This window comes from Myzus persicae, unplaced genomic scaffold (assembly GCF_001856785.1).
Source record: "Myzus persicae strain clone G006 unplaced genomic scaffold, MPER_G0061.0, whole genome shotgun sequence".
NCBI classification, from domain to species: Eukaryota; Metazoa; Arthropoda; class Insecta; order Hemiptera; family Aphididae; genus Myzus; species Myzus persicae.
Window position 1 is genome coordinate 172,131 of NW_019104455.1, and position 25,059 is coordinate 197,189.

At 28.0% G+C, this 25,059-nt stretch overlaps 2 protein-coding genes across 2 annotated transcripts; both read right to left on the reverse strand.

The window, feature by feature from the left end:
- Positions 1–954: 954 nt before the first annotated feature.
- On the reverse strand, positions 955–2,688 carry LOC111042299 (nuclear transcription factor Y subunit beta-like). The gene is made up of 2 exons (XM_022326862.1): positions 2,567–2,688; positions 955–2,478 (listed from the first exon to the last, which is right to left on the reverse strand). Exons 1-2 carry the CDS (start codon positions 2,576–2,578, stop codon positions 1,318–1,320), a joined length of 1,173 nt encoding a protein of 390 aa, XP_022182554.1. The 5' UTR covers positions 2,579–2,688; the 3' UTR covers positions 955–1,317.
- Positions 2,689–18,690: 16,002 nt separating this feature from the next.
- On the reverse strand, positions 18,691–24,645 carry LOC111042313 (atrophin-1-like). Its single transcript, XM_022326883.1, has 2 exons — positions 24,044–24,645; positions 18,691–20,669 (listed from the first exon to the last, which is right to left on the reverse strand). The coding sequence occupies exons 1-2, from the start codon at positions 24,059–24,061 to the stop codon at positions 19,398–19,400; spliced, it is 1,290 nt and encodes a 429-aa protein (XP_022182575.1). The 5' UTR covers positions 24,062–24,645; the 3' UTR covers positions 18,691–19,397.
- Positions 24,646–25,059: the final 414 nt, after the last annotated feature.

The following is a 25,059-nucleotide window of genomic DNA, read 5'->3' on the forward strand; positions in this document are numbered from 1 at the left end:
CTACTAGTATCAACTCTTCAATATCAATGTTGTACCATGGTTATAAGAGTTAAGAGTTCAATATGCTAGTATAGGGTTATTTAAATCTCTTAAATTATTGTCATTCGATTAAAATGTTTTCATCAACATTTTATTTATATAAAGTGGTGATCCAGTAATTGTTTAATAAATTATACAAGGTAATAAAAAATTAGGTTAAATCAATAATATGTAATCACATAGGTATTCAAAAATCGCAACCAAAATATTGTATTTTGAATACTTCACTGAATATTTGAAATAAAATGTACTTGAAAAAGTATTTGATACTAAAAAGTATTTTAATGTCAGTACTCAAATGCCTACGTTTACTCTAATATTTTACAGCACTGCAAATATTAGTGAAATCACAGTTAATTTAAAATTCAAATTAACTGGATATTATACTAAAATGTTTAATAGTTCCTATACTATAAAAGGTGAAATTGAAAAAAAATAGCAATTTTATAATCAATGATATAATTGATTAAAAATAAAAATAAATAATCGTAAAAATAACTCTGTTATACCTGATGTATATTATGTAATTAATTATATTTCAAAGAAATATAACTATTAAATGTTATAACATCAAATATGCAAAACATCAACGTACACTGACTACACTACTATACTGATCAGGTATTATTATCGTTAAATAGTAAAAAATATATGATAATAATATTATCATTACATATTTTTTAATGTTAGTTATTTATAACTCGTTGTATTTTTATTATTATTATAATATTATATACAAGAATCGTTTTTAATGTTGGCCGAATAAAACATTTATAATGTGATTTTTTATCTCGAACATGTCATACATGAACGATTATACTATAAGAGTTGCTGAAGACTGTCTGATGGGATTAAACGCTTTCTAGAATCATTATGTGGATTGGACATAATATGTAGGTTTATTAAAAACAAGTATTTTTAATGGTCTGAAAATTTAAGTGTTTTCACATTTATTCTTAACCAAAGTAATGATAATAATAATACAAATAATTACATTTTTTATTTTTTAGGGACATACGCGTTGCTACACACTGCAGCGCTAAGTTGGCATCGGCATGCTAAAGTGTGCAGAAACATCCCAGGAAATAAATATCCTATAATATCTGTGCTGCAACGCACTAGTAGTTCTTAACGACGGTAATAATAATAATAATAATAATAATAATAGTGATATCTAATAACGCTTAGTGTGCGTATATACAATCGATGGCACTACACACAATAATATCATAATGATGCACCTGCCACGGCCCCTCATCGGAGATGCACTTGAGGCGTCTAAGCTGAGTATCTGAGTGTGCTGTAAGCGGCACCGGGTTGTTGTTGTGGTGAGGATTCGAACTTGTAAGCGAACTGTTCCTTCGTTAATGGGATGGGCGTGGTAGATTTCACTCCGGACGAGAATTGGCTCTTGGCTGACTGTTGGACGCGTGGCTGTTCGGTGGCGGCCACTGTGTAGTAGTATTGGGGTTGTTGTTGTTGTTGTTGGTACTGTTGCGGTAATGCATTGTACTGGTATTGTGGTTGGGCGGCGGCGGTGACTGTCGGGGCTTTGAACTGGACGGCGGTGGTAGCTGGGTGACGAGTAACGTACGAGTAATCTGCAGGGCCGTTGGCGGCGGGGGCGGCTGGCTGTTGGACGTATTGGTATGCGGGGGATGGCACTACGTATTGTTGTTGTTGTTGCTTGTATTCCTGTTGAGCTTGAGCTAGAGCGTTGAACTGTTGTTGTTTGTACTCTTGTTGGGCTTGAGCAGGGGCAACGAATTGTTGTTTATATTCTTGTTGAACTTGTGCAGGGGCGGAAAATTGTTGTTTATATTCTTGTGGAACTTGAGCTGGGGCGGAAAATTGTTGTTGCTTGTATTCTTGTTGAGCTTGAGCAGGGGCGGAAAATTGTTGTTGTTTGTATTCCTGTTGAGCTTGAGCAGGAGCGGCCACCGGGGAAGATTGTTTGGTCACGTATTGAGGAACAGCCGATGGTTGGGCAGCTGGCACGTAGTATTGTTGGTAAAACTGGTTACCCGGGTAAGAGTTGGGGCTGACGATAGAGTACTGTACACCGTTGTAGTCGAAAGCCATTTGGTAAGGTTGGGCCAAGTACTGTTGTTGTTGGGCTTGGTACGGTTGCATGAAGAACTGTTGTTGTAGCCCCTGGTAAGGCTGCACGAAGTATTGTTGTTGCGGGATTGTTTGGTAAGACTGTGGTGGTTGTTGTTGTTGTTGAGGGACTGAAGGAGTCACTGACGATGGTTTGTTGGATGGCTGTTGGGTTTTCTGTCCGTAAGCAGCTACTAAAGTGTCACGTTCGATGTCTTCCAGTTTAGTTTGTGGCTGTTGGACGGCGGCGGACTGGTATTGGGACGGTGAGCTGGAAGTCGATTGTTGTTGACACAAGCACATACCAGCGAATGCGAGCACTAGCCCGGCGGAGAACATCTGTTGTTATTGGGAGAGAAGTGCATAAATATTTTTGAACCTCAAAATTAAAAATAAGTGTGTGTGTATTTTTTTGTTTTTAACTTACCTTGTATGCCATTTTTGATTATGTTTAAGTCTCGTGTGTGTTCTTGTGTTATGTGAAGCTTTGATCAAACACGACTGATACGTTTGACGATCGCCGATAGCGGTTATATACGTACGAACTTGACGGAAATATCGCATGTGTTAGTTCCGATCGCCCGCTTGGTGGGATCGAATTAACGGTAACCAGTTGATAATGTGGCGCCGTCGCGTGCCCAAATACGTAGGTACAACTGGTCCAAGGTATGGGTACTGCAGCGGATGGATGGGTAACGTGAATACGTTTCCGGTTGTTATGTTTGGATTACAATATTGATTATTATTATCTCACCGAACCAATGGCCGTTCCAGTTTTACTTTCATATTATTTTTATTACAATATTGTCTCGTACAGTAGTATAACAGCATCATCTGTAGACGTCGTCGACGGACTGTCTACCGGGTAAAGTATGTTCGGCATCTCATACGGTCAGTTTGAATATTAACAACATGCAACACACGCGTGGTTATGATTTAAAAATTATAGTTTTTTCTGGGTGCATTTGTGGTAAGATTTTATTCGATATTAACATACTTATACACTGTCATCCATATTCAATTTTATTGTTATCTATTTAAAAATATTAATTATTATTAAATAATAACGTTAATTATCATTAAATCAAAATAATTAAAGATTGAATTTTATGGACCATGCATGATGGACATGCACTAATTTAAAACATTTTATTTTATTTTTACATTCATTACTTTACAATTAACATTTTACAGTCATAAGCTTAAATTAAGGTACAATAAGATAATATATTTTACTAAATAGGTACTGATGATTTTATATCACCACATTTTTTTTATTTTTAAACATTGACAATATTTTATGGTATGATTTCCCATATTATAGTATTAAACACACTTATATTATATTATATTATATCCCATGGGTGTATCGTATATAATATAATTATTAATTACATTCCATTTTACATTTCCTATTTATTAATCACATTTATACACAACTACCAATTAGTAATTAATTGTATGTGATTATATAGTAGGTACCTATATAGAAAAAACATTGTCAAATATGAATTTTAAACATGTGTGCATTTTAATGTGAATACCTTTTTTTAAATTAAACATTTTTTTTTAATTTTAACAAAAGTATATTTACAATCTGTAATATTTACACACAATAAGTAAATTTGGTGAACTGAACTAAGATTGTACACGTGAGATTACGAGATTACTTGGGGAGGTAGGCCTGGTAGGCCCCTCAGTGTGGAAAAAATTAGACTTGGGGGAAATGAGAATACCTATACATTTACTTAAATTAGTATATATTATTTTTATATATTTTATTCATAATTATTGTACATTTACACATAATAAAATAATTGTGTATGATAAATTCGAAAATAATTCTAGTAAATACAATATTATATCTATAAATATTTGTAACATTTTCCACGATTTCTTCATTTAAAAATTATGATAATTTTTCATTATTTTGTAATATAATTATGGTTAAGATATAACAACTTATAAAAATGTCAAATACAGCTAAATATAGTTTAGATTTTAATTGATTGATTTGTATTTTTTAATTTTTTAAAAATAATAACAAACTCAGTTAAGTTTATAATATGAAACCCAAAATGAAGTACAAAAATAGATCATAAAAATAATCAATAGGTACGCATTTTAATTTTTTAATTTACCCAAGTAATTTATTATTTCAATATAATTTCTTGTTCTAACTTAGTTATTTTTAGGATCGTAAGTTCATAAATGTTTATCACAATTGCATTATATCTTAAATCTTATTAGTTAATAGAATCTACATACGTGACGAGGAAAATATATACGTATTTCTTATTTATTGTGTATTAAACTTAAAATTGTGTAAAATATCATTAAATAGATCTTATATTACATATAATGTATACTGCGTATTTTGTTATCCAGTAAATTATAAAGATCTAGCTATCACGATCTAGGTATTACCTTTGATTATATATAGTAGTATATATAATCAATGGTATTACGCTTACGCATCTAACAAAAAGTGAAACAAACCACTTAGATAATGAAAATGAAAATTCGATAATTAATTAAATGGATTAATATAATTATTGCTTTAATTTTTTCCCCCAAATTTATCTAATTTATATAATGATTTAGAAAATATGAAATCGAATACCTACAAGGCTACAACAGTTTTAAACTTAATTAATATTATTTAATAAAGAAAATAAATAATCAATTAATATTGTATATTATATTAGTAATAATAACACCATGATGAGTTATCAAAGTAACTTCACAAATATGAAGAAAAAACGTTAAGTACCTATTAAGGTGGATAAATATATATTATATATCCACCTTGGTACCTATCTAGTTATTATCTAACTAAATTTGATTATTCTTGTTGCTAGGTACTTCTTAATATATTGGTACGAAATAAATAGTTTTGACCTATTGTTTAGAATTATTGTATTACATTATGGTAGTTGGTTGAGAATCTGAGATACTGTAAGCACATTATGTAAAACTACTATAAGAATTGTTTTATGAATAATCTAAGAAGTTCAAAATAAACAAAATAATAATACTATGTGTTATCACTAATTCGTTTTGTTTATAAACGTCACTTATATTATATTACATACATGATAAACTTAATGCATACCTACTTGCCTAGAAATATAAAACAAACATGTAATTCGAATTTACTTCTAATTAAATTGCAGAATTATTATAATGAGTATATTATATAAAAGTGTCATCAATGACTATCCTAAAAAATAACTATTATCTAATGTAATCTAGTTTATAGTAACATCTAACATCAGATATTAGTACCTACTTAAAATCTCTATAGCCTGTAAATCTATATCTTAAGATACAGTTAAAATACATAATAATATTGTATATGTTTAATAAAAAGTTACAATCCATATAATGGTTATCATATCAATAAGTAACATCATTATATCATAGCTTTGTAGTGTTGCAGACAATTGTCTTACCGAGAAAATACTATACGTAGTACATTATATTATTCTACTAAAATTGTGTTCATATTAGCTCAATTTTATTTGTAAAAACTACAAAAAAAAAAAAATTAGAATAAAAGAATAAAATATATTTTTATTGCATAGAAGTGTTGAACATGAGTACCTATGTAACGATTAGATTCTTACAATTGTATAGGTATTTAATGATTTAAAATTTTAAACACAAATGTCATTATGCAATACTAATAATATAAATTAACTCTTAAACTCTATACATATTATGACACAAACTTATTATTGTATCATTTACCATCAGAATTTGACAAATTGAGTAAACCAAAAAAGGGAATTGACGTTAAGCTTATATCAGTTTAACAGTCTACACTCTACTTAGTTATGGAAATCATTTTACAAGCAAATCTGCTTTCTCCATCTGTCACAAGTCATAACCATCATTGGCGTCACTGAAACTAATATATTGGATTTGTGGCTAACGGTATTGTGTAATACGAAGAACGTCAGCTACGTGTAGCAGCTGTATAGCTGTATTGATATAGTGTCGTTTCCTTATAAGGGGCCACGTGTTAGAGTTATTTCAAATAAATGGTATCTGCGCCAATATTGTCTCACTAAGAGAAATTATATGAATTCTGTACCGTCATAACACATCATATAAGTATTATTATTTAACTATTTAATGTACAATATAATATTATTCATGGTTTTCTAGGAAATTCTGGGTGTTGTTTAATAATATAATATATTTTATACTCGCAATATAATACACAATATAGTTATCATTTATTAATATATTATTATTTTAATAAATTTTAATACACACAAATTGATTCTGAAAACATGAATTCTTTGATCAGTAGAAAACTAGAAAAAAGATAACGAGGTACAGTAATTTCGAAAGTAATAATTATTGTTGATTCTATTAAGTTATATAATATAGTCCTCCTAAATCTGGAAAATATTTACGATATATACATAATCATAGTTTAAAGGTCTGTATAATTTTAACGTATGTCTATACCCACAATTCACAAATAATTATATTTAGGTACTTCTAATTGAAAACATCATGTTAATTATAATTCAACCATCAGGAAATTATTACCCATGTATACAAATATATATTATATATATTTGAACTAAGTGAACAACTTGTAAGAACCAGTTACAGTCGTAAACGGATTGGTATTTGAACAATGTACCTACTTGCATATTATGAATTTAATGCTTACATAAACATTTTAATAATACATTAGCAGCTTTTACTTTAAGTGAACTTTAAAAACGAGTTTTTTTATGCAAAAATAAGTACATTTGCCACCTTTCAAAACCACTGTTCCTAATTTAAACACACATTTATACTACCTACTTGCTAAAACGGTAAGTAAACGAAGTTCAAATACCTTGTCCAAATCATCTTAGTAAATATATTATTCAATATAATTTAATCACTTTTATATTGAAAAATAATTTATTTTAGAACATGATTATATAAAAATGTTGTCTAAAACACCATCAAAAGGAAATATTTTAAAACTGACCAAGGATGACTTGAACATTATAAATCATTTTCCATACACTGTTTTTAATTTACCGTTTTAAATATTTTCTAAATAAAATTAACTGATGTAGGAAAATACGGTGGGTCTAAAAATAATAGTAATATAAAATATTATAAATATATTTACATTATATTCATGCTATAAATTATAACACATTTTATAACAATAGTCTAATATTCATATAGTGAACCAATATTTCGATAACACTGTAGAAAGTAACTCATACACTAATTACTATATTAATATGCAAATAATTAACTACACAATACATTAAAAACCAAATAGTGATAAATGATCAGTAATGTTTGATATTAATTGCGAATTTTAATGGTTCCACATTTTTAAGTGAAAAAAAATTACCCAGGTAATTACAGTGATTACTGATATCAGTGTTAAGTTTTGAGCTGTTATATCAACGAACTATTTTTAAAATACCTAGGATTAAATTAAAACCATTAAGACCAATAATATTGTATACAATTACTGACAAAAAAAAAGAAACATATTTAAAATATTAAAAAGTATGTTAGTTATTTATTTTAAAAATGAACCGTTACAGCTTTTACAGATACCTACACTTAAATTTAAGACCATTTAAAATTATTTACATAAGCATAATATGATTAATAACATAATGTACAAAAATTTAAAATTTAAAATGTCCATCAAGAATAGAAGGTTAGTTTAGAATAGAAGAATTTCCCTCACGAAAGTGGTAAAGTAAGTCGGATTGATTACAACAAATGAATCTTATTATATAAGAGTATCTACCTGTTGTTCCTAGTAATACACATCGGTTTCCGGTGATATTCGTCCGTGCGTAAACAACAACTTGATTTTTCTGAAAACTGCAGAAGCACAGCAGAATTCACATGAATTGCTCTTAATAAGGCTATTTCTTTTGTCATTAAATTAGAATTATTTTAATTTTTAATTTTATTATTAACCAACAATTGTTATTTTTGGTTTTTACTTCGATAACCAATAAATACAGTTAATCAAAGATCCCGTGTAAAATATTTATGTAAGCTCAAACGTTGGCTTAAATATAGAAATGTTCTGGGTATTATTAAATTATAAAATGTTTCTAAGATAAATAATATTTGTACAAGAATAACTAGGATAAGGTTGTAAAGAATACTTTTTGATGTCATGTTATACTGAACGTTCTTTATCCCATCATCTATGAAACAGATAATAGTACCTAATCTATTATATTAATTAGGTGTCAGTAAAAGAAATTATTTGATAAAGTTGCAATAGTTTTTTTATTAATAAATATTAAATATGGGTTTTTAATATTTTATCTATTTTTTCTATTTATTTTAATAATACCCTCTACAGCTATGTCCTTGGAAGTGATTAACAATCTTACAAATATTAATTTATACATAGATAATTACCTTTTTTTTTTTTTTTATTATAGTATCGAGGACTGGAGGAGGAACTATGGTGCCAGTACTTCTCCTCAAATAGATAATTACCCATATTACACTGTTAACAAAATAATAACAAAATAAATTGGACAAAAATATAACATTCAATGATCAGTTGAGATATATTTAAGTAATCAGTTTATCGTGTAAATTGACATATATTTTAGTACAATAATATTATAATATTATACTTTTTAACACGTGATTGTTTCGATTAATATTATAATGTTACATAACTTTAACATGACATTGCTATAGATATAATCAATAATGTTTTTATTCTGTAACATTACTACAAAAACACAATATTATCAAATATGTAGAAAATAAGCAAATAATAATTTTATAACTAACTGTTGGCGGAAAACTAACACAATTATTTCGATGCAACATTTTAAAATTGGAACCTATTAATATTAAAAATAAAACCATTTACTATGCCATATATATAATATAATAATTATACAATAAATTGATAAATGGATAATATTGCAAAAATAGTTTGGTGTTATTTTTTCTTGTTTAGTTTTTAACGGTTGTATAATAACCATATATTTATTTATATGGCTAAATCGTGGTAATCGATACAGTTTTTATGTGCATTATAGATAAAAAGCTGAGACTGCAGTGTTTTGATGGTCTTCCGATGACATTTGTTTTTTTTCGTTATGATGCAGAAAATGAGATGATGGAGCAAATTGAGCAACAGTGCAACACCGCCTGAGGATTGTTTCTGGTAGAAATTATTCTGAAAATAATATAAATATTACTTAGTTTGTTACAAAAGATTCCATGTTTTTTTAAATAACTGGGAAAAAATAACCAAATGCAGCCAAACTTGGGAATATTTACTCAACACCGGTTTTTTTAAAAATAGATTCTTTTGTTCAGTTAGGGATAATCATGATATAATTATATCATGGGGATAATCTTAGAGAGTTAGAGCCGTAATTTTGTTTTCAAATAGTTTAGAGTTATGTAAAGACATTTAAAATTATTGTCCGCTGAGCTTGGTTGTTTATTCAATTTATGTTGTATTTATACTTATTATACATATTTTTTCCGTTTAAAACTTAAAAATTGCATACAAAGTATCTTATATAATTTGTTAATACCGGAAACGTATTAATAATACATTGTCATCATTTTTGATACAGTTCAAATTGTCAGATTTCTTCACTCAGAATTGATTTTTTTGCAAACAATAGTTTTACCATTCAAATTCAATGATGTTGCTATTAATGTGTAATAATTATTATTTTCTTATGCCTATAAATTGCTGAAAAAGAGTTAAAATATTTTATTTATACCCGTAAAAAAATGGAAAATGGTTATACAAACATGAGTAGAAATTTAAATTATCTACTGTTCTTCGTTTTTATTGTTTTTAAACTACACTAAGAAACAAAAATAATTTAATCAAATACTGTTTTTGAGTAAAAATTCAGATTTCTTACTTAATTTTATTTTTGTTTTTATCTACGCTTTTGAAAACTACTGGGAATTATTTGCTTTTGACCCACTGTAAAATGAATACACTTAATCAGCTCAGGATCAAAAATATGAGTATTATAAAAATTAAAAAAATTATTAATTTAAAATTGAAATGGATATAAAATAGGTCTAACTTCTAATAAATCCAAGGATACTAATTATTTGAAAAAATATTGGTGACTTCCTATTAAAAGTTGGAAGGAATTTATTATTAAGATAAATGTATTTCATATTAAATTTGTGGTAATATTATTTTTAATTATTCCACAATGTTTACAGACGACAAATGTTATTTTGTTTGTATTGTCATCGCGTTAATATAAAATATATATTTACTTATTTAGCGGTTATCAAAAAGTTAAATATCATACAAGAAGTCAATTAGTTGAAAAGTTAAATTTAGTTTAAATCAAAAAAAAATTAGTTGATACTACTAATTTTTATATTTCACAGTAAATCAATAAACTAAAAATATGTTATTTCACGTTTTCGAACTTATACAGATACTATGATTTATTTTAATAAATATTGATTGATTTTAAAAAATCATTTATTTAAGAATATTAATATGAAATATGCCAATGTTGCATAGATTTTGGTGCTCAATCATTTAATTCTTTAGGATTTCCATCATTATCAATATCTGTACTCAATCGTGTTGTAAAAGGAGTGCATCGTGCTAAGTTAGACCGCAGCCAGTTTCTAGTTTTTATAGTTAATTGTAGTTTTATAGAAAATTAGGAAATTTTATTAGTCAAATATTTACTTATTTGAAAAAAAAATTCTACATAGAGTATTTCTATAAGGACATTTTAGGTTATATTCTTGTAGGAAAATATTACAATTAAAAAATCATTTATTTGTTTCGCGATAGTAGATCGTGCAGTTTTTGTCTATTCTGGGGGTCCTTGCACCCGAACGTTGTGGTGTGTAAAAATTGTATCGATTAATAGTTAGTAGCTGTAGTGGTTTCTATTTTCAGCATAAATTCGCTGACGTAACTACCAACGTGGGAGCTTATCCGGGCGGTGCATTCCATGTTACAGTGGAAACGACCACTTGACCACAGGAAGTCGAAAAACTGGTCCGGATCGTCTGCATTGTATCCCGTATGTCACCACGGTTCAGAGAAAGTGGTTTCCCAGTTAAATCCAGTCTGCGCACACTTGTGATTGCGGCGTTTAGCTATACAGATTGTAGTCTGGTTTTTATGGCGTGCGATAATTTCACCCGAGCAGTCAGCCGACGAGGATACATTTTTCGTACATACACATGCAGAAATGTAAATTTTCGTTGACATTTAAGCAAAATAATGTGTGCTATTGGTAGATTCGAAAGTACCCGTATAATGTAGGTATATAATAATAATATTACTATGCAACACAAATGCAAATATTGAATCCTTCAACCGAGTGTATAATAGGTATTACGTGACAACTGACGAGGAACTATCTTACTATTATCATTATTATTATTATTGTTTATAAAAATCGACGAACAATAAAATTGTTTTACTCTAAAATTAAATAACAATAATAAATAAATATTATATTTTATGTAACATGGCAGTATTAATCCAAAGCGAAAATATTTTTATTGCAATATAAACGTTTTGACAGAATTTTAGGTATTCGGCATTGTACGTATAAATATTATATGGGCATTAAAATCACAAATACCTATGGTAAAAGTGAACTTGATGAACGAACAATTAACACTATTGTCATCTAATGACAACTTGTAGGTCATAATTATGAACATATTATAAGAACAAGGCATTATGAAACAAGAGGTATTATTTAAAATGTCGGTATTTAAATTTTAGGCTTTATGTTAAAAAGAGTATATTGGTAACAATTCCACATGATACGAGCATTAAAGATAGTATTAAAGATTAAACATTATAATATGTAACATTGTAATATAATGTATATATATTATACTCGAATTAACATTTACAGCAAAAAAAATAATAAATCGAAGATGGTCTAACTTTTTGGTGATCAAGGTTACCAACCAATTAATTTAATAATAATACTTACATTTTAATAAATAAGTATATTTTTTTCCTTAATTATTTTATAAAATACCTACTAGATCCAGTTTGCTACCAGAAACCTCCATTGAAGTAGGATGTGATCATATACCAATTTTTACTGGAAAAAATGCCTCTAGAGAGACAATAATAACCACATACATAATTGCAAAATTAAAACATTCGTTTCTACGATCAGAATATAAAATGCAGACGCCATAGTTATTTGGTCAAATTAGTGGAGTCTCTTTAGATACAAATTATAATATTATTACAACAATTTAATTATATCTTAAATATTCTTCACAAATTCAAGTAGGTTATATTACATAACATAATTCAATTTCATTAAAAGTACAACATTATAATATTTTATGCAATTATTGAATGATATAGAAATGAAATAATATTATACCTGTAATACTGCAGTATAATATGAATTACTCCTTTTATTCATGTAGCGATTAAGTAATGTGATACAGTCTACATATTTTTATTCATCAACTAGTTTTCAATAATAAGTGAGTTATGATTCTCATTAAACATGTAAATTGTATATTTATCAATAATTTACTAATATTTTACATAATCGTATAAAGTAATATTTAAATTGTTTATGTTTTAAATATGTCATATTTCTTAAGCATTATTTTACCAATACGTTGAAAATATGGACAGACTAAAAAATGTATAATAGATCAAAATAATTTAACTTAATACCTTCCTGTTTTAGTATTTACTTACAGAAAACCATTTTTTATTCAGTGTTATAATATAAATTAAAACAATTTGGAATAAGAAATGTTTATGCAGCTATTTATTTTTATGTATTATGATAGCCGGGGTCCTTAGATAGGGACCCCAAATTTGTGGAATTTCCAGAGTCCACTTTTCCAACTCTGTATCATTTTTGAAACACTTTAGGTATATGTAATTTAGTTTAAAACTATGAATTTTAGATTCTGAGAGAAGCGATTAATGTATTGGTTTTAGAACAGTGTGTGTTTTGTTTGCTTGTGGACACGTTTTATTTAGAGAAATTGAATTTATTTATTTTTATTCTATGCAGCTATTCACGCGTTGTTATTGACTTATAAGTTTATAATAACTATAATAATAGTATATATGAATGAATATTTTTTATAATTACTACAATTTGTTTTTGCCAACATTTTAGTATTAGGAATATAAATATAACTTAAACATAAAAATATAAAAATCAATGAATATGAGCGCATTCGATACCCGAAACAGAAAATGATAAATAAAATAATTTTGCGGGTACCAGATAGGAGAGGACCTTTGAAACGAGGGAGACAACGATGGCGTGACTGAGTTCATCTGTAGGACCCGAGTTTGATAAAAGAAGAGATGATGGGATGAAGTGGTAATTGCAGCAAATGACCTGAGGTATAAAGCCAAAAATAAAAAGCAATATAAATGTATAACAACTATCCTTAGAGAAGGCTTTGTACAATATACTGTATATTCTTATAATAAATAACAATTGTTATTGACTAAATTGAAAATTAAGTGTTCAGTGAAATATTATAACTATGTACGGTTTTGTTGATTCAACTAATATTAATATTTAATATGAATATGAATAATTATTATTATAAATGAAAAATATTTGATATGGTTGAGTAATTTATAAATTATAAAATAGTTATGTTACATCGTCCATCACTATTAAACGAATATTAAAGTATTACCTTCAGTCTTATGAAAATTAATCGTTAGACACTTAAACTGTAAAATTAGGTGTGTTGTTTAGATTTATATTACTACGAGTAGTTAACGAATTCATTCTACGAATTTATTCTACAAAATTAAATGAATATTAAGAAATAGTACAACTATTCAAAATTATTTAATTTGCATGTTTCATACAAATCCTAAATCAAAATATTTTGTAGGTCAACAAAAGTAAACCAGCCTAAAAAATTATTTTTTTATTGTTTGGTGTAAAATAATAACTTAAAACATCAAATAAATTTAAATCAATAATTTGCTTTTATACTTTAATATATTTGTATTAGTCTCCCCAAGAATACTATATTATAACATATTAGAATTAAAACCAAAAATAACTACCAAACAAAAGTTTAATTTAAGATTTTTATTGGATACCTGTAATGATTGAGGATAACACAATAATTAAATGTTTAACTTATTTTTTTGTTTCACATCTAATATCAAAAGTAATATTAAATATTTCACAGCTAAGTTAGTCAATTTCTTATCACTACTAATAATTTAAATCTAGAGTAGACTAGTGTTAAATGTTTCATACATTACATACGTCGTTCTCTACGCTTTGTCTGTAATAATTTTATTTCTAGACTAAAAATTAAACACCGATGAGGTGATGAATAAAAATTTTGTTATAGAAATAATTGGTAAAAATGTTCAATGTTATCGATAATTTTTGAATTAAAATATTAATTGAATACTTGTTTTACGTTTTGTTTATACATTTTATGCAATACATTTTATAATAAACTTGGAGTAATGAGTATAATACTTAACCTAATGTGCATCGTAGTATTGTACATCAACATCTATGTCTATTCTTCTATTTCTGATAACATAAATTATAACATTATATATACTATTACAATCATTATGATACAAATATATATATTGTTAATATATTGATTCATATATATGTATTATGTGAAATGCCATATATGAAACAAATATTGATTTCATGTATATTGTGAAGTCTATATCTTTCTTATAAGGTTTTTATATATTTTTCTGAAGAATATATTTTTATTGAAGTGTAACAATAAAATATTATGTAAATTATAACATTATAATCAATAACAATACAATTTGTTTTTATTTAATAACTAATATTGATTATAATTCGATTGAGCTTGAGTTTTTTTGAAGAAAGTTTTGACGAATTATAGTAATTTTGTACTTAAAACATGTACATCTATAACAACAAAATCAACATGTTAAACTTATTTAAATTTTAAATTTTACACGTATGCAAAATAATACAAATAATGAAAAAATTATTTTAGTGTGATTTATTGGCCTAAAGATATGTTTTTTTTCTCGTTTTCTTATATATTTTGATTTGTTATATTTAAATTAATATAATGTAGAATTAACAATTAAAAAAAAATTTTTTAAACAACTACTAGCATAAAAATAATATAAAGATCAAACAGTTGAAATTGTTAATAATATTATTTCTTATTTAGTACTTTTTTAACCTTTTAAGACTGAGTCTGTATAGAAATGGTTCATTCCAAAACCATGTTTTGCCTCTCAAAGGATAACCATGTAAACATATGAATAACTTAAAAAAAAAATGTCCAACCGTAAATGAAACAATCTTTTTTAGACTAGCAAACAGCTTAACTTATTTATATGAATACAAATATAACTATGGGGCTAATTACCCAGCTATTGAAGCCTTTATACTCTAAAAAAATATAATTTTTCTTGGTCAAAATTATATGTACATTGCATCATCTATACATGACTCCTTAATACCGTAGTTAAATAAATAACATGAACTGTTAATTTTTTAATAAATAGTTTTAGTTATTTTTAAGTATGTTTTCACATTAGGCAATATAAGAAAAAAAGTTCAATTTTAATAGCTAAAATTTGAACATTTAATAGGTTCTTATATGGTTTCTTCTAAATATTTCCTATTCAAATCTAAAAATCTAAAAAATATACCATCATAATTTTTTTTGAACATTTCAGTATTAACATTTGTCAACATTGAATATTCAAACAAAAAATTACGTTTTTAGTTGTTTTGTTGTAATTCAAAAATATTATTTACAATAAGGACTTGAAACTGCTACGTATATTATTATATAACTATACTTTGTATAGACATTGACTTATTCAATACATTCATATTAATTTATGCTATTGCCTATTTATACCAATAGCATATTCCATTAGACCGCTCTATATGGTAAGTAGGTATTGACTATTGACTCAAAAGTCAAAAGTTAATAATAATAATGTATATGGTGTAAAATATAATATTATTATTATTATTTAATAACTATAATATATAATAAACATAACGTTCTCGTTAAAAACTAATTCAACTTACTTAGTACTTTCCGTATCACTTGTAGTAAAATAAATAAATTACTATAATAACAATATATATAAAATATATATAATATCATATAACAAAAAACTTATATATAGCCTAATATACCGTCATCACTCAGCATAATTTTACGTATGTAATGTTTTGTCCTATACCTATACACTCGATAACTACTATACAGTAGACCTAGTTCCATATTTTATTTAAAATATTATTGAATAAACTGTACAATTAACTGTAAATTAATAGTTCATGTTATTTATTCACGTTTTATGTGCTATAACTGACGTCAACTCTGTCAATTCATGAGGTGAATTTCAACAATTGAAATTGAAAGTGTGGAGTGTATTACATATGGCGTTTTGTTTTCTATCCTGGAGCAGATTACCAAGACTAATTTTTAGACGTGTTGCAAATCACATGTTATTTTTATATTTTGATTACATACTCACATAAATGTAGATATCTATTTGAGGCACAAATTACAATTTCCCAAACTAATACCACAGGATTTGCATAAGAGGTGGGGTTCTTTTTTAGCCATAAAAAATCCGTCGGTTAGATATCTTTTTCAAAGCCCAAATTACATAGGTATTGTTGACTTATAGGTCATTGCAATAAACATTAGTAATACACCATCTCTAAAAATCTATATCGATGATAACAGTGTGATATGTTTCATTATTTTTTTTTATGACCACTACCTGTGCTGTTATATGAATAGTAATAAAAAACCCTTTCATGTCTGAGATTTTGTAGTCGTAGTGGTATGTAGTTATTTTTTTCGTCCAGACGACCTTCAACATTTTAAATGTTTATTTTACTACCAAAAAAATTAACAATTTGTAGATAAAAGAAATGTTAATGACAAGTCAGGCCATAGATAATTGAAGAAACGGAATAGTCTCTAAAAACTGATAGATGAAAGCGAAATCTGCCTTCTAAATTCATCAGGTATAATAAACGAGAGGACCAACACACATTGCTCGCTCACAAGATGGACAGACCTGAACAAATAATATTGTTTAAAGAATAATGATAAAAAACAACCGTTTCCACAACGAATACGATTCGAAACACTTTTTAGAACAACTTGAGTCAATTCATCACACACGTACATTATTATTATTATTTTTATTAAAAGTATTGTCTATTTTAGTGAAGAAATTTTCAGTTAGGAAGTCCATATTTATTATCATTTTTATTAATGCTTTTCATTGTTCTTCGGAAACCTTACACCATCAACAATCGATAATATTAATAAAAATTCGTCATTCCATTACGTTTTTGGTTTTCATATTGTATTCTTCGAATTGTTAGAACATGAAATATTTCCTTAAAAAAAAATGATCGTATTAAAAATTTATTCTGCGAAATTTCTTTTCAGGCATCAACTTTTCATGAGATTATCCAATACAATATATTCTATACCAATAGTCTTATAACTTACATTATTTTTAAATTTTTATTTATGTCTAGCTAAGTAAGTAAAATAAAATATATGCTATCTGTTTACACGTATTATTTATTGTTGATATAAATTCAATGTAAAATCATTAATAAGCAATAATAACATATTAAATCTTATACTTTTGTTACTTTGATAAGAAAAAATTATTACACATATTATGAAAATTATTAAATTGAGCAAAATTTCATTGTTTGCCAAATGTTTTACCAAAACATTTTTTAATTGGTATTTACCTATACACGAACAATTCAAATAAAAATAAATTTCATACCGTTTTGTAAATTGTAAAAATATAAACAAATATTTTATTTAAAAAAAAACACTATTCAAACTAAATTATAATTAATAAAGTTTTATTTTGAAACATAATTTCACAGTTTTTAAGTTGATGTAAATTGACACAAGTTAATTTGACAACTGAATTGACAGTTACTTAAAACTTACAGACATCCTAAATTTATAAAAATAAATAACATTAAACAATATTTTTTATGGGGTCGCTACTTGCTGGAATACAATGTAATATATACACGGGTTTCAAGTTTTTGAGTTACAAACGGCGCAAAAAAGTTTTTTATTAGTTTTAAAAATATTCCAAGTATGTTGATCTTGTAATAGTCTTTAGAACATCGTTCAATCGATGAAAACCTGTATGAATTATTAATTATTCCTTCAAAGATTTTTGAAATGTCGTTTAATCAACGGAAAACGAAACAAACAATAAATTTAGTAAATAAAATAATATATCACTATGCACACCGTAAAAGTAATGCACCATCGCAGTTATTATTAAGGATAAACCGTGTCAAGTATTATTGTTGTATTGAAAGTATACTATGAATGTTGGTGCTTATGTTATATTATACAGTACGATTCAGCAAGTATCATTCACCTCTATTTCTTCATTTAATAATGATTTTATTCAAATTCAAATTTTTATAATTTGTAAACATATGAAAGAACATATTTTCAATTATTTAGATTTGTATACCTGATACAATTTATTAATTTTTTTTCAAATGGGGTTTGTATTATTATAAATATTGTGAGGTAAGCAAATATTTTTTTTTGAAAAAGTTGATATACCTAGATCAAAATCTGAACAAATGGTTTCTGAGATATTACAATGTATAAGCTAGTTATGGATAATAGTAAGTTCTTAAAAATGGTTTTAAACAAATATAAAACAGATATAATATTAGACATAGTGTTTATTATACTTTAGACCATTTTAAAAACTAAAAATTTTAAATATTAACTAAAATGTTTAAATCATCATAGCACCCATCTTTCAAACCCATGATGGGTTAAAAAAATTGTTTAAAAAAATCATAACCCATTATAATAATGGACCCTAATAGTTAATATATAAAGTCAAATAACGTAACAATTACACTTTCGAAGTGTGATTGATATACATAAATATTTTTAAATAGGTTAACTAATTAACAATTGATTACTGACCTTTTTAGTTCTTAAATGGCATTAAAATAAAATTTCTAGTGCTTGAAAATATGGTCCAAGTATTATATTATGTATACTTGAGAATTCTAAAAATTTGAATTTGAATCAAATTATGATTAAAGGAAAAAATTAAGGTGAGTATGCTTGGTGAATCACCCGTATATGGGAATACGCAGGAGAATTAATACTAAAACATTTCGTACGCAATTCATATTATTATTCACGTTAGCACATCACGTGACCACGATCCGTTTGATGGGTTTTACGGTGGTCTTGTCACCGAACTCGGGCGACTTGTCTTCGCTTTTGGTTTCGGTGCTGCCACTACCGCCGTCTCTGCCATCGTCGTCACGGTCGTCAGACTTTTCACCGGACGTCCCGGTACCGTGGCCGACCTTGTCCTCGAGCGGTTGTTGCGCTGCCGATCCAGCGGCCGTAGTGTGTGACACATGCGTCGACCCGGAACCTTGGTACGACGTCGGCTGCATTAATGGTATCGACGACGACGACACCTTGTGCTGGTGTTGTTGATGGATCGGGTGTTTCGGAAGCGGTTCATGCGACCGATGGAACAGTTGCGCCCCCGGGAACTTCCCGAGTCCGGAGATGCCGCTGCCGCCCAAACCTAGGCCGCCACCGAAGCCTCCACCGCCGAGACCGGACGGAAAGCCGGCGACGAGTGGAGGGCCACGTGGGTGTGTGGTGACGAAACCGCCGGACTGCTGCACAAACTGCTGGCCGGGAGGACCGTGCTGGTGCTGGACCTGTTGGTGGAAACCCGGAAATAGAGATACTGGCGCCGGAAGCGGAGACGGCGACCCTGACGAAGGGACCAAGACCAGAGTCTGGTATGGGGCGCCGGGCTGGCCGGAAGAAGGTATGAGCAGCATGATCGGCTGACCGATGGAAGAGGGTGTCGATTGATAAGGTGGCTGGTGCATGGGCTGCTGCAGTGAGTTCGGCGCCAATTCGTAGCTCTGATAGTGTTTTGGCTGTTTGATCAGGTGGTGATGGTAAGTTGCAGAAGGTTGTTGTTGCGCTTGTATTTTACCACCGCCACCGGCGCCCAGAAAGTCGTATTGCATTTTAGCCATAGACTCATAGCCGATTTGCTGTTGTTGTTGCTGTTGTTGTTGCTGGTTTTGTTGCTGTTGCTGGTGCTGCCGGTGTTTGAGATCGGACAGTGGATGTTGCTTGGTCATTGGTTGTGGCCCGAAAAGATCCTCGGCCGAGTACGCCGCGGGTTCGGGCTGATGCGGATTTTGCACGAACGGCGAGTACATGGAACTGCTCAGAGCTGGGTGGTTGGCCGGAAAGACAAACCTGTACGGAAACCCGGCCGCTGAGGTCTGAATGGAAGGTCCAAAAATTGATGAAGCCCGAGACTGCAACCGTTCCGGGTAGTAGTACGGGTCCCCGCGCCGTGACCTGTCATCTGCACGTACATAGTGCACCCTAGTCTTCGCGCTGCACGCCGCCAACGCGGTCGTTGCCCAAAAACATACCTGAAACAAACAAAATTGTAATTAAATAGTGTATTTATTTTTCTTACAATTTAACATGCTGCTCTATCTAGGTACTGCTGCAGTCGCTCCGAACCATAATACATTAGTATACTATTACAAACAGGTCACCAAGAACTCACTAATTACATCTTTCAGGAAACGTGTTCGGTTTAAAATCTAGTGGTTGTCAAATATATAAAGCATTGTGCTGTAATGACTAGATGATGCTGTAGGTATTAATGTGATTGCGTGTTGTCTTTGGCAAAACCATAAAACAATTCTATTGTGGTTACATGGTTTTTCACGTTATCTCAAACGCGGATGGATCCATAAATATATATGATTTGGCTTAATTTACTACATTTTACATGGGTTGGTTCAATCCCCTCTACCGTAATTTATAGAAGGTACTGTTCATTAAATTGAGCTCCAGTAAACAGTTTACCAAAAATTGCAAGTTATAAACTTATAACTAATTATGCTTTGGTAACTTTATCAGTAGTTCCTTATTATTTTACCCTATACATAACTACAAAAGCCATTAAGTATAAGTATAATAATAATAAATAATACGTATTATTACATGCGTGTATATTGTATAATGTAAGTATATAGTTTACAGAGTGATTTTCATCAAGCATGTTCAGTGCTCACCCCCTTTTATTCTTTAATAATGCGCATCATTTCAAAGTCTGATTTTTATAAGCCTGACGGACCATATTTTCAAATAATTAGACTTTTATCAAATTCAAGTAAAACCACGAGGCAACACAATCTTCTTTTTTCCAAATCAGAATCAGTATTTTTTACTATACAATTTTAATCTAATGGTGTTTTTGAACATTCTGATGATTGGCTGCACCTATTTATACCTAAATTATAACGAGTAGCTTATGATTATTTAAAATAATAACATGTATGAGGTAAGTAGGTATCATAATAATAGACATAATAATATATATCATTATAATAGTTTTGCATAAATTACAAATTACATATAAAAAATAATATTTAATCCAACACTCATTATACTTCGACAGTTTCTAAAAATTATAAAATATAAACAAATTAATAATTATTCCTATAATTTTCAAATCACCCAATATCTTTCCCTTTTTTTGTCCCAATATTTTCAGAATCCTACTATAATCATAACACTAAGTTTAATGACTCAAAAAATACTTGTGTGAATTTCGAATTCGATGTAAAAACATTTTCGAAAAAAAATTATATGTTTAACAATTCATTGTACAAACGTTGGCTCTTATTTTTTAAAAAAAGTTTGGATACCTCTTAAATTGTACAAAAATATAATTATTCTAATTATAATGAATGCAATACTAAAAGTATAAATGAGATGAATATCGAGTATGTTTGGTTAATCACCATCTAATATTATATATTTATATAATATCTATAGAAGATAAAAAAAAATAGTTAAAGGAGTTATCATTTGAAAATATAATTGTATACATTAATTTGGGCGATGTTTGGTCAACCGGGGTAAATACTAAACAAGTGTTATTAGTTGCTAATAATCGCAAAATAATTTAGAACCTAAATTTACATTTCATGAACCCTTAAAATTGAGTAAATAGTTATTTTGCCTGTTCGATGAAAAATATTTTATTAACATTTCAAACGCTCAGACTATACGATAAATAAATCAACTAGGTACATAGAATTGTAAGTTAAAATGGAAGTCATTCGAAATAATGATTTGGTAATTAGATACGATGATAACTATAATCTCTAAATACGATAAAATCGTAAGCCGATACGAATCATTGGCGTGTTATAAAAATTGGGGAAAGTGGATAATATTGCCCACTGTATTATTATTTAAGACAAAAGAATAATCATTATTTAGCAGGGCGGAAGAATAATATCCACTGGAAATTCGATAAGGAAAAAAAATCAAATGACTAGCAAAATCGTAATACTAAAAAAATTATTGGTATTTAATATTTGTATTGTTTTTATATTCCCAATTGTTCCTTAATGTATTGAAAATTAACATATCTATACAAGCTACATATTATTAAAATGTATATAAATAATGGATTTGTATGTTAAATTTCTTTCAAACTTTACGTACATAGGTGCATGCATACATACGAACCTTTTTTGGATATACATAGCACTATAGCAGTGTATTAAATTATGCTACACTGAGTCTGAATTAACAATAAATCATTTCATTTAAAATTAGCTAGTCGTAGTTAATAATTTAAAATTGTACTAATTCTTTTTTTGTTTGCAGTAAGAGAAAAGTCTATTTTTAGTTTGACCAAACTATATATTTGTCTTAATTATTATACAGTCATTCGTATTTCATTTATTACCTTTGTTTTTTTTATTTATTTAAACAAAAGTATATATAAATTATATATAATTTGCAATTTATGTACAATAAGTCAATTTTGTAAATAAAACCAAGATTTAACAACATGAATTACGGTGAGAGGGAGGTGTGAAAACTGAAAACCATCTAACCTACTGAGGGATTATTTATTACCCAATGATGTACAGTTTGTACGAAGTTATAAATAAATATTAAATAGTATTCTATTATCTACATTCAAATAATATATATTTTAAATAATTTTAATATTTCATATTATTTCTAATAATAAAATAATTTTAAAATGTATGTTGTATTTAAAAGTAAATATAAATGTAAAAATAATTTATAAATACCTGCTTAATTTAATTTTAAAGGTTATACACTTTTAAATTAAAGCTGTCTCATACATTGAAAGAAATGTATTTTATTAATTAGGTATTTTTGTTCCAAATTGAATAATGTTTATTCAAATTAAAATGAAAATACTATTAGTTAGGATGATCAATATTCTTTTAAATACACTCCATAAAAACGTATAATAATAATATATAAAGTAATAATAAAAATTATAATGTACTTGACTGTTATGATGTATTATTTTTAATTAAGATGTTTGTCTTTAATTTTATACTTTTATTTCATATGATAAAATAGACATAAAATAAATATCATTGATCAAAGATACCTACATATAAGTATATAACACAAGGAACAATACGTACAGATTACAATTTACATGTGATTATTCCATGAAGTATTGAGTAATAAAGCTTCAAAATTATTATTTCTATGAACTTTAAAATATCCATACGTATTATAATTTATGAAATATTTATTTCGTATTTCATGATAATGCTGTAATAAATACGAACTATAAGTAAATTAAATTGTATGTGCCATTAATGTATTTTGACCACTGGCTTATGTTATATTGGGTTGAAGTGAATAGTGATGTATTATCACCTATGTAAAATAAAGTTAAGTCTTAAAATATTATTTCTACGTATTATTAATAATATACACTTACTGCAAACGTAGGTAACATGATAACGACAAGATTTTCCGCGATCACTCTCTACACACTATTGGAGCCGGGAAACGTGCGAAAATGACCACAGCTACATTTTCGAGATGTATTTCCCTCGCGACCACATGGGAAACGGTAGGAGGGGATTCTGCTCCAAATCGCGCACGGATTGTTGGTAATTTAAATCGCTTTCATTCAAGCAAACGACGAGGAAACACCTCCATGATCTTTTCCCTACTGTATATACCTATATATATAGTTATGCTTCCTAAATATAATAATCGAATAGGTTCACCGATCACGCGATGTAAACGCGCCATGTCACGGGCAATGTCATTTGCACGCAGCTACCCCCACCACTGTTGTGTTGATTGGATTTTGTCACTCTTGCATTAAATGGTTCGGCGAAATTTACCAAATGAGACACGTACAACAGGTACCCCATATTTTGTATATTTTGTCATGCATTGATCAACGATATATTAAAAAATGTATATTATGTATACCTATAACAAATACTGTAATACTGTAATTAAATGTATTATAATACGGAACAATAATCATTGGTCGTTGGTACATATTGTATCTAAACATTCTAAACATTATATACTATGACAAAAAATATATTTGATGATAATTTAAATTTAATCGTGAACATTATTTAGAACCCCCTAATAGCCTGATGTCAAAATATGTGTAAAATATTATTAAACCATTAATCATTTGTATTACTCAGGTAATCCGGAAAGGGGGAGTATAATAGGCCACTTAATATTTGACTAAACATAAAATCTAAAATATGAAAAATATTCATTTATTCACCACTATTCTACAATTAAATGTTATTTAAAAGATAATATATCTTTGGTAATACAATATCTCTCATAAGACATAATATTTGCATAAAAACATTTAATCAACTAGTTTTTTAAAAAATAAAAAATGTTCCTGTACACCCACATAGTTGAATTAAATAAGACTATGTTTCAAATCTTAACATTGAACATGGATAACTT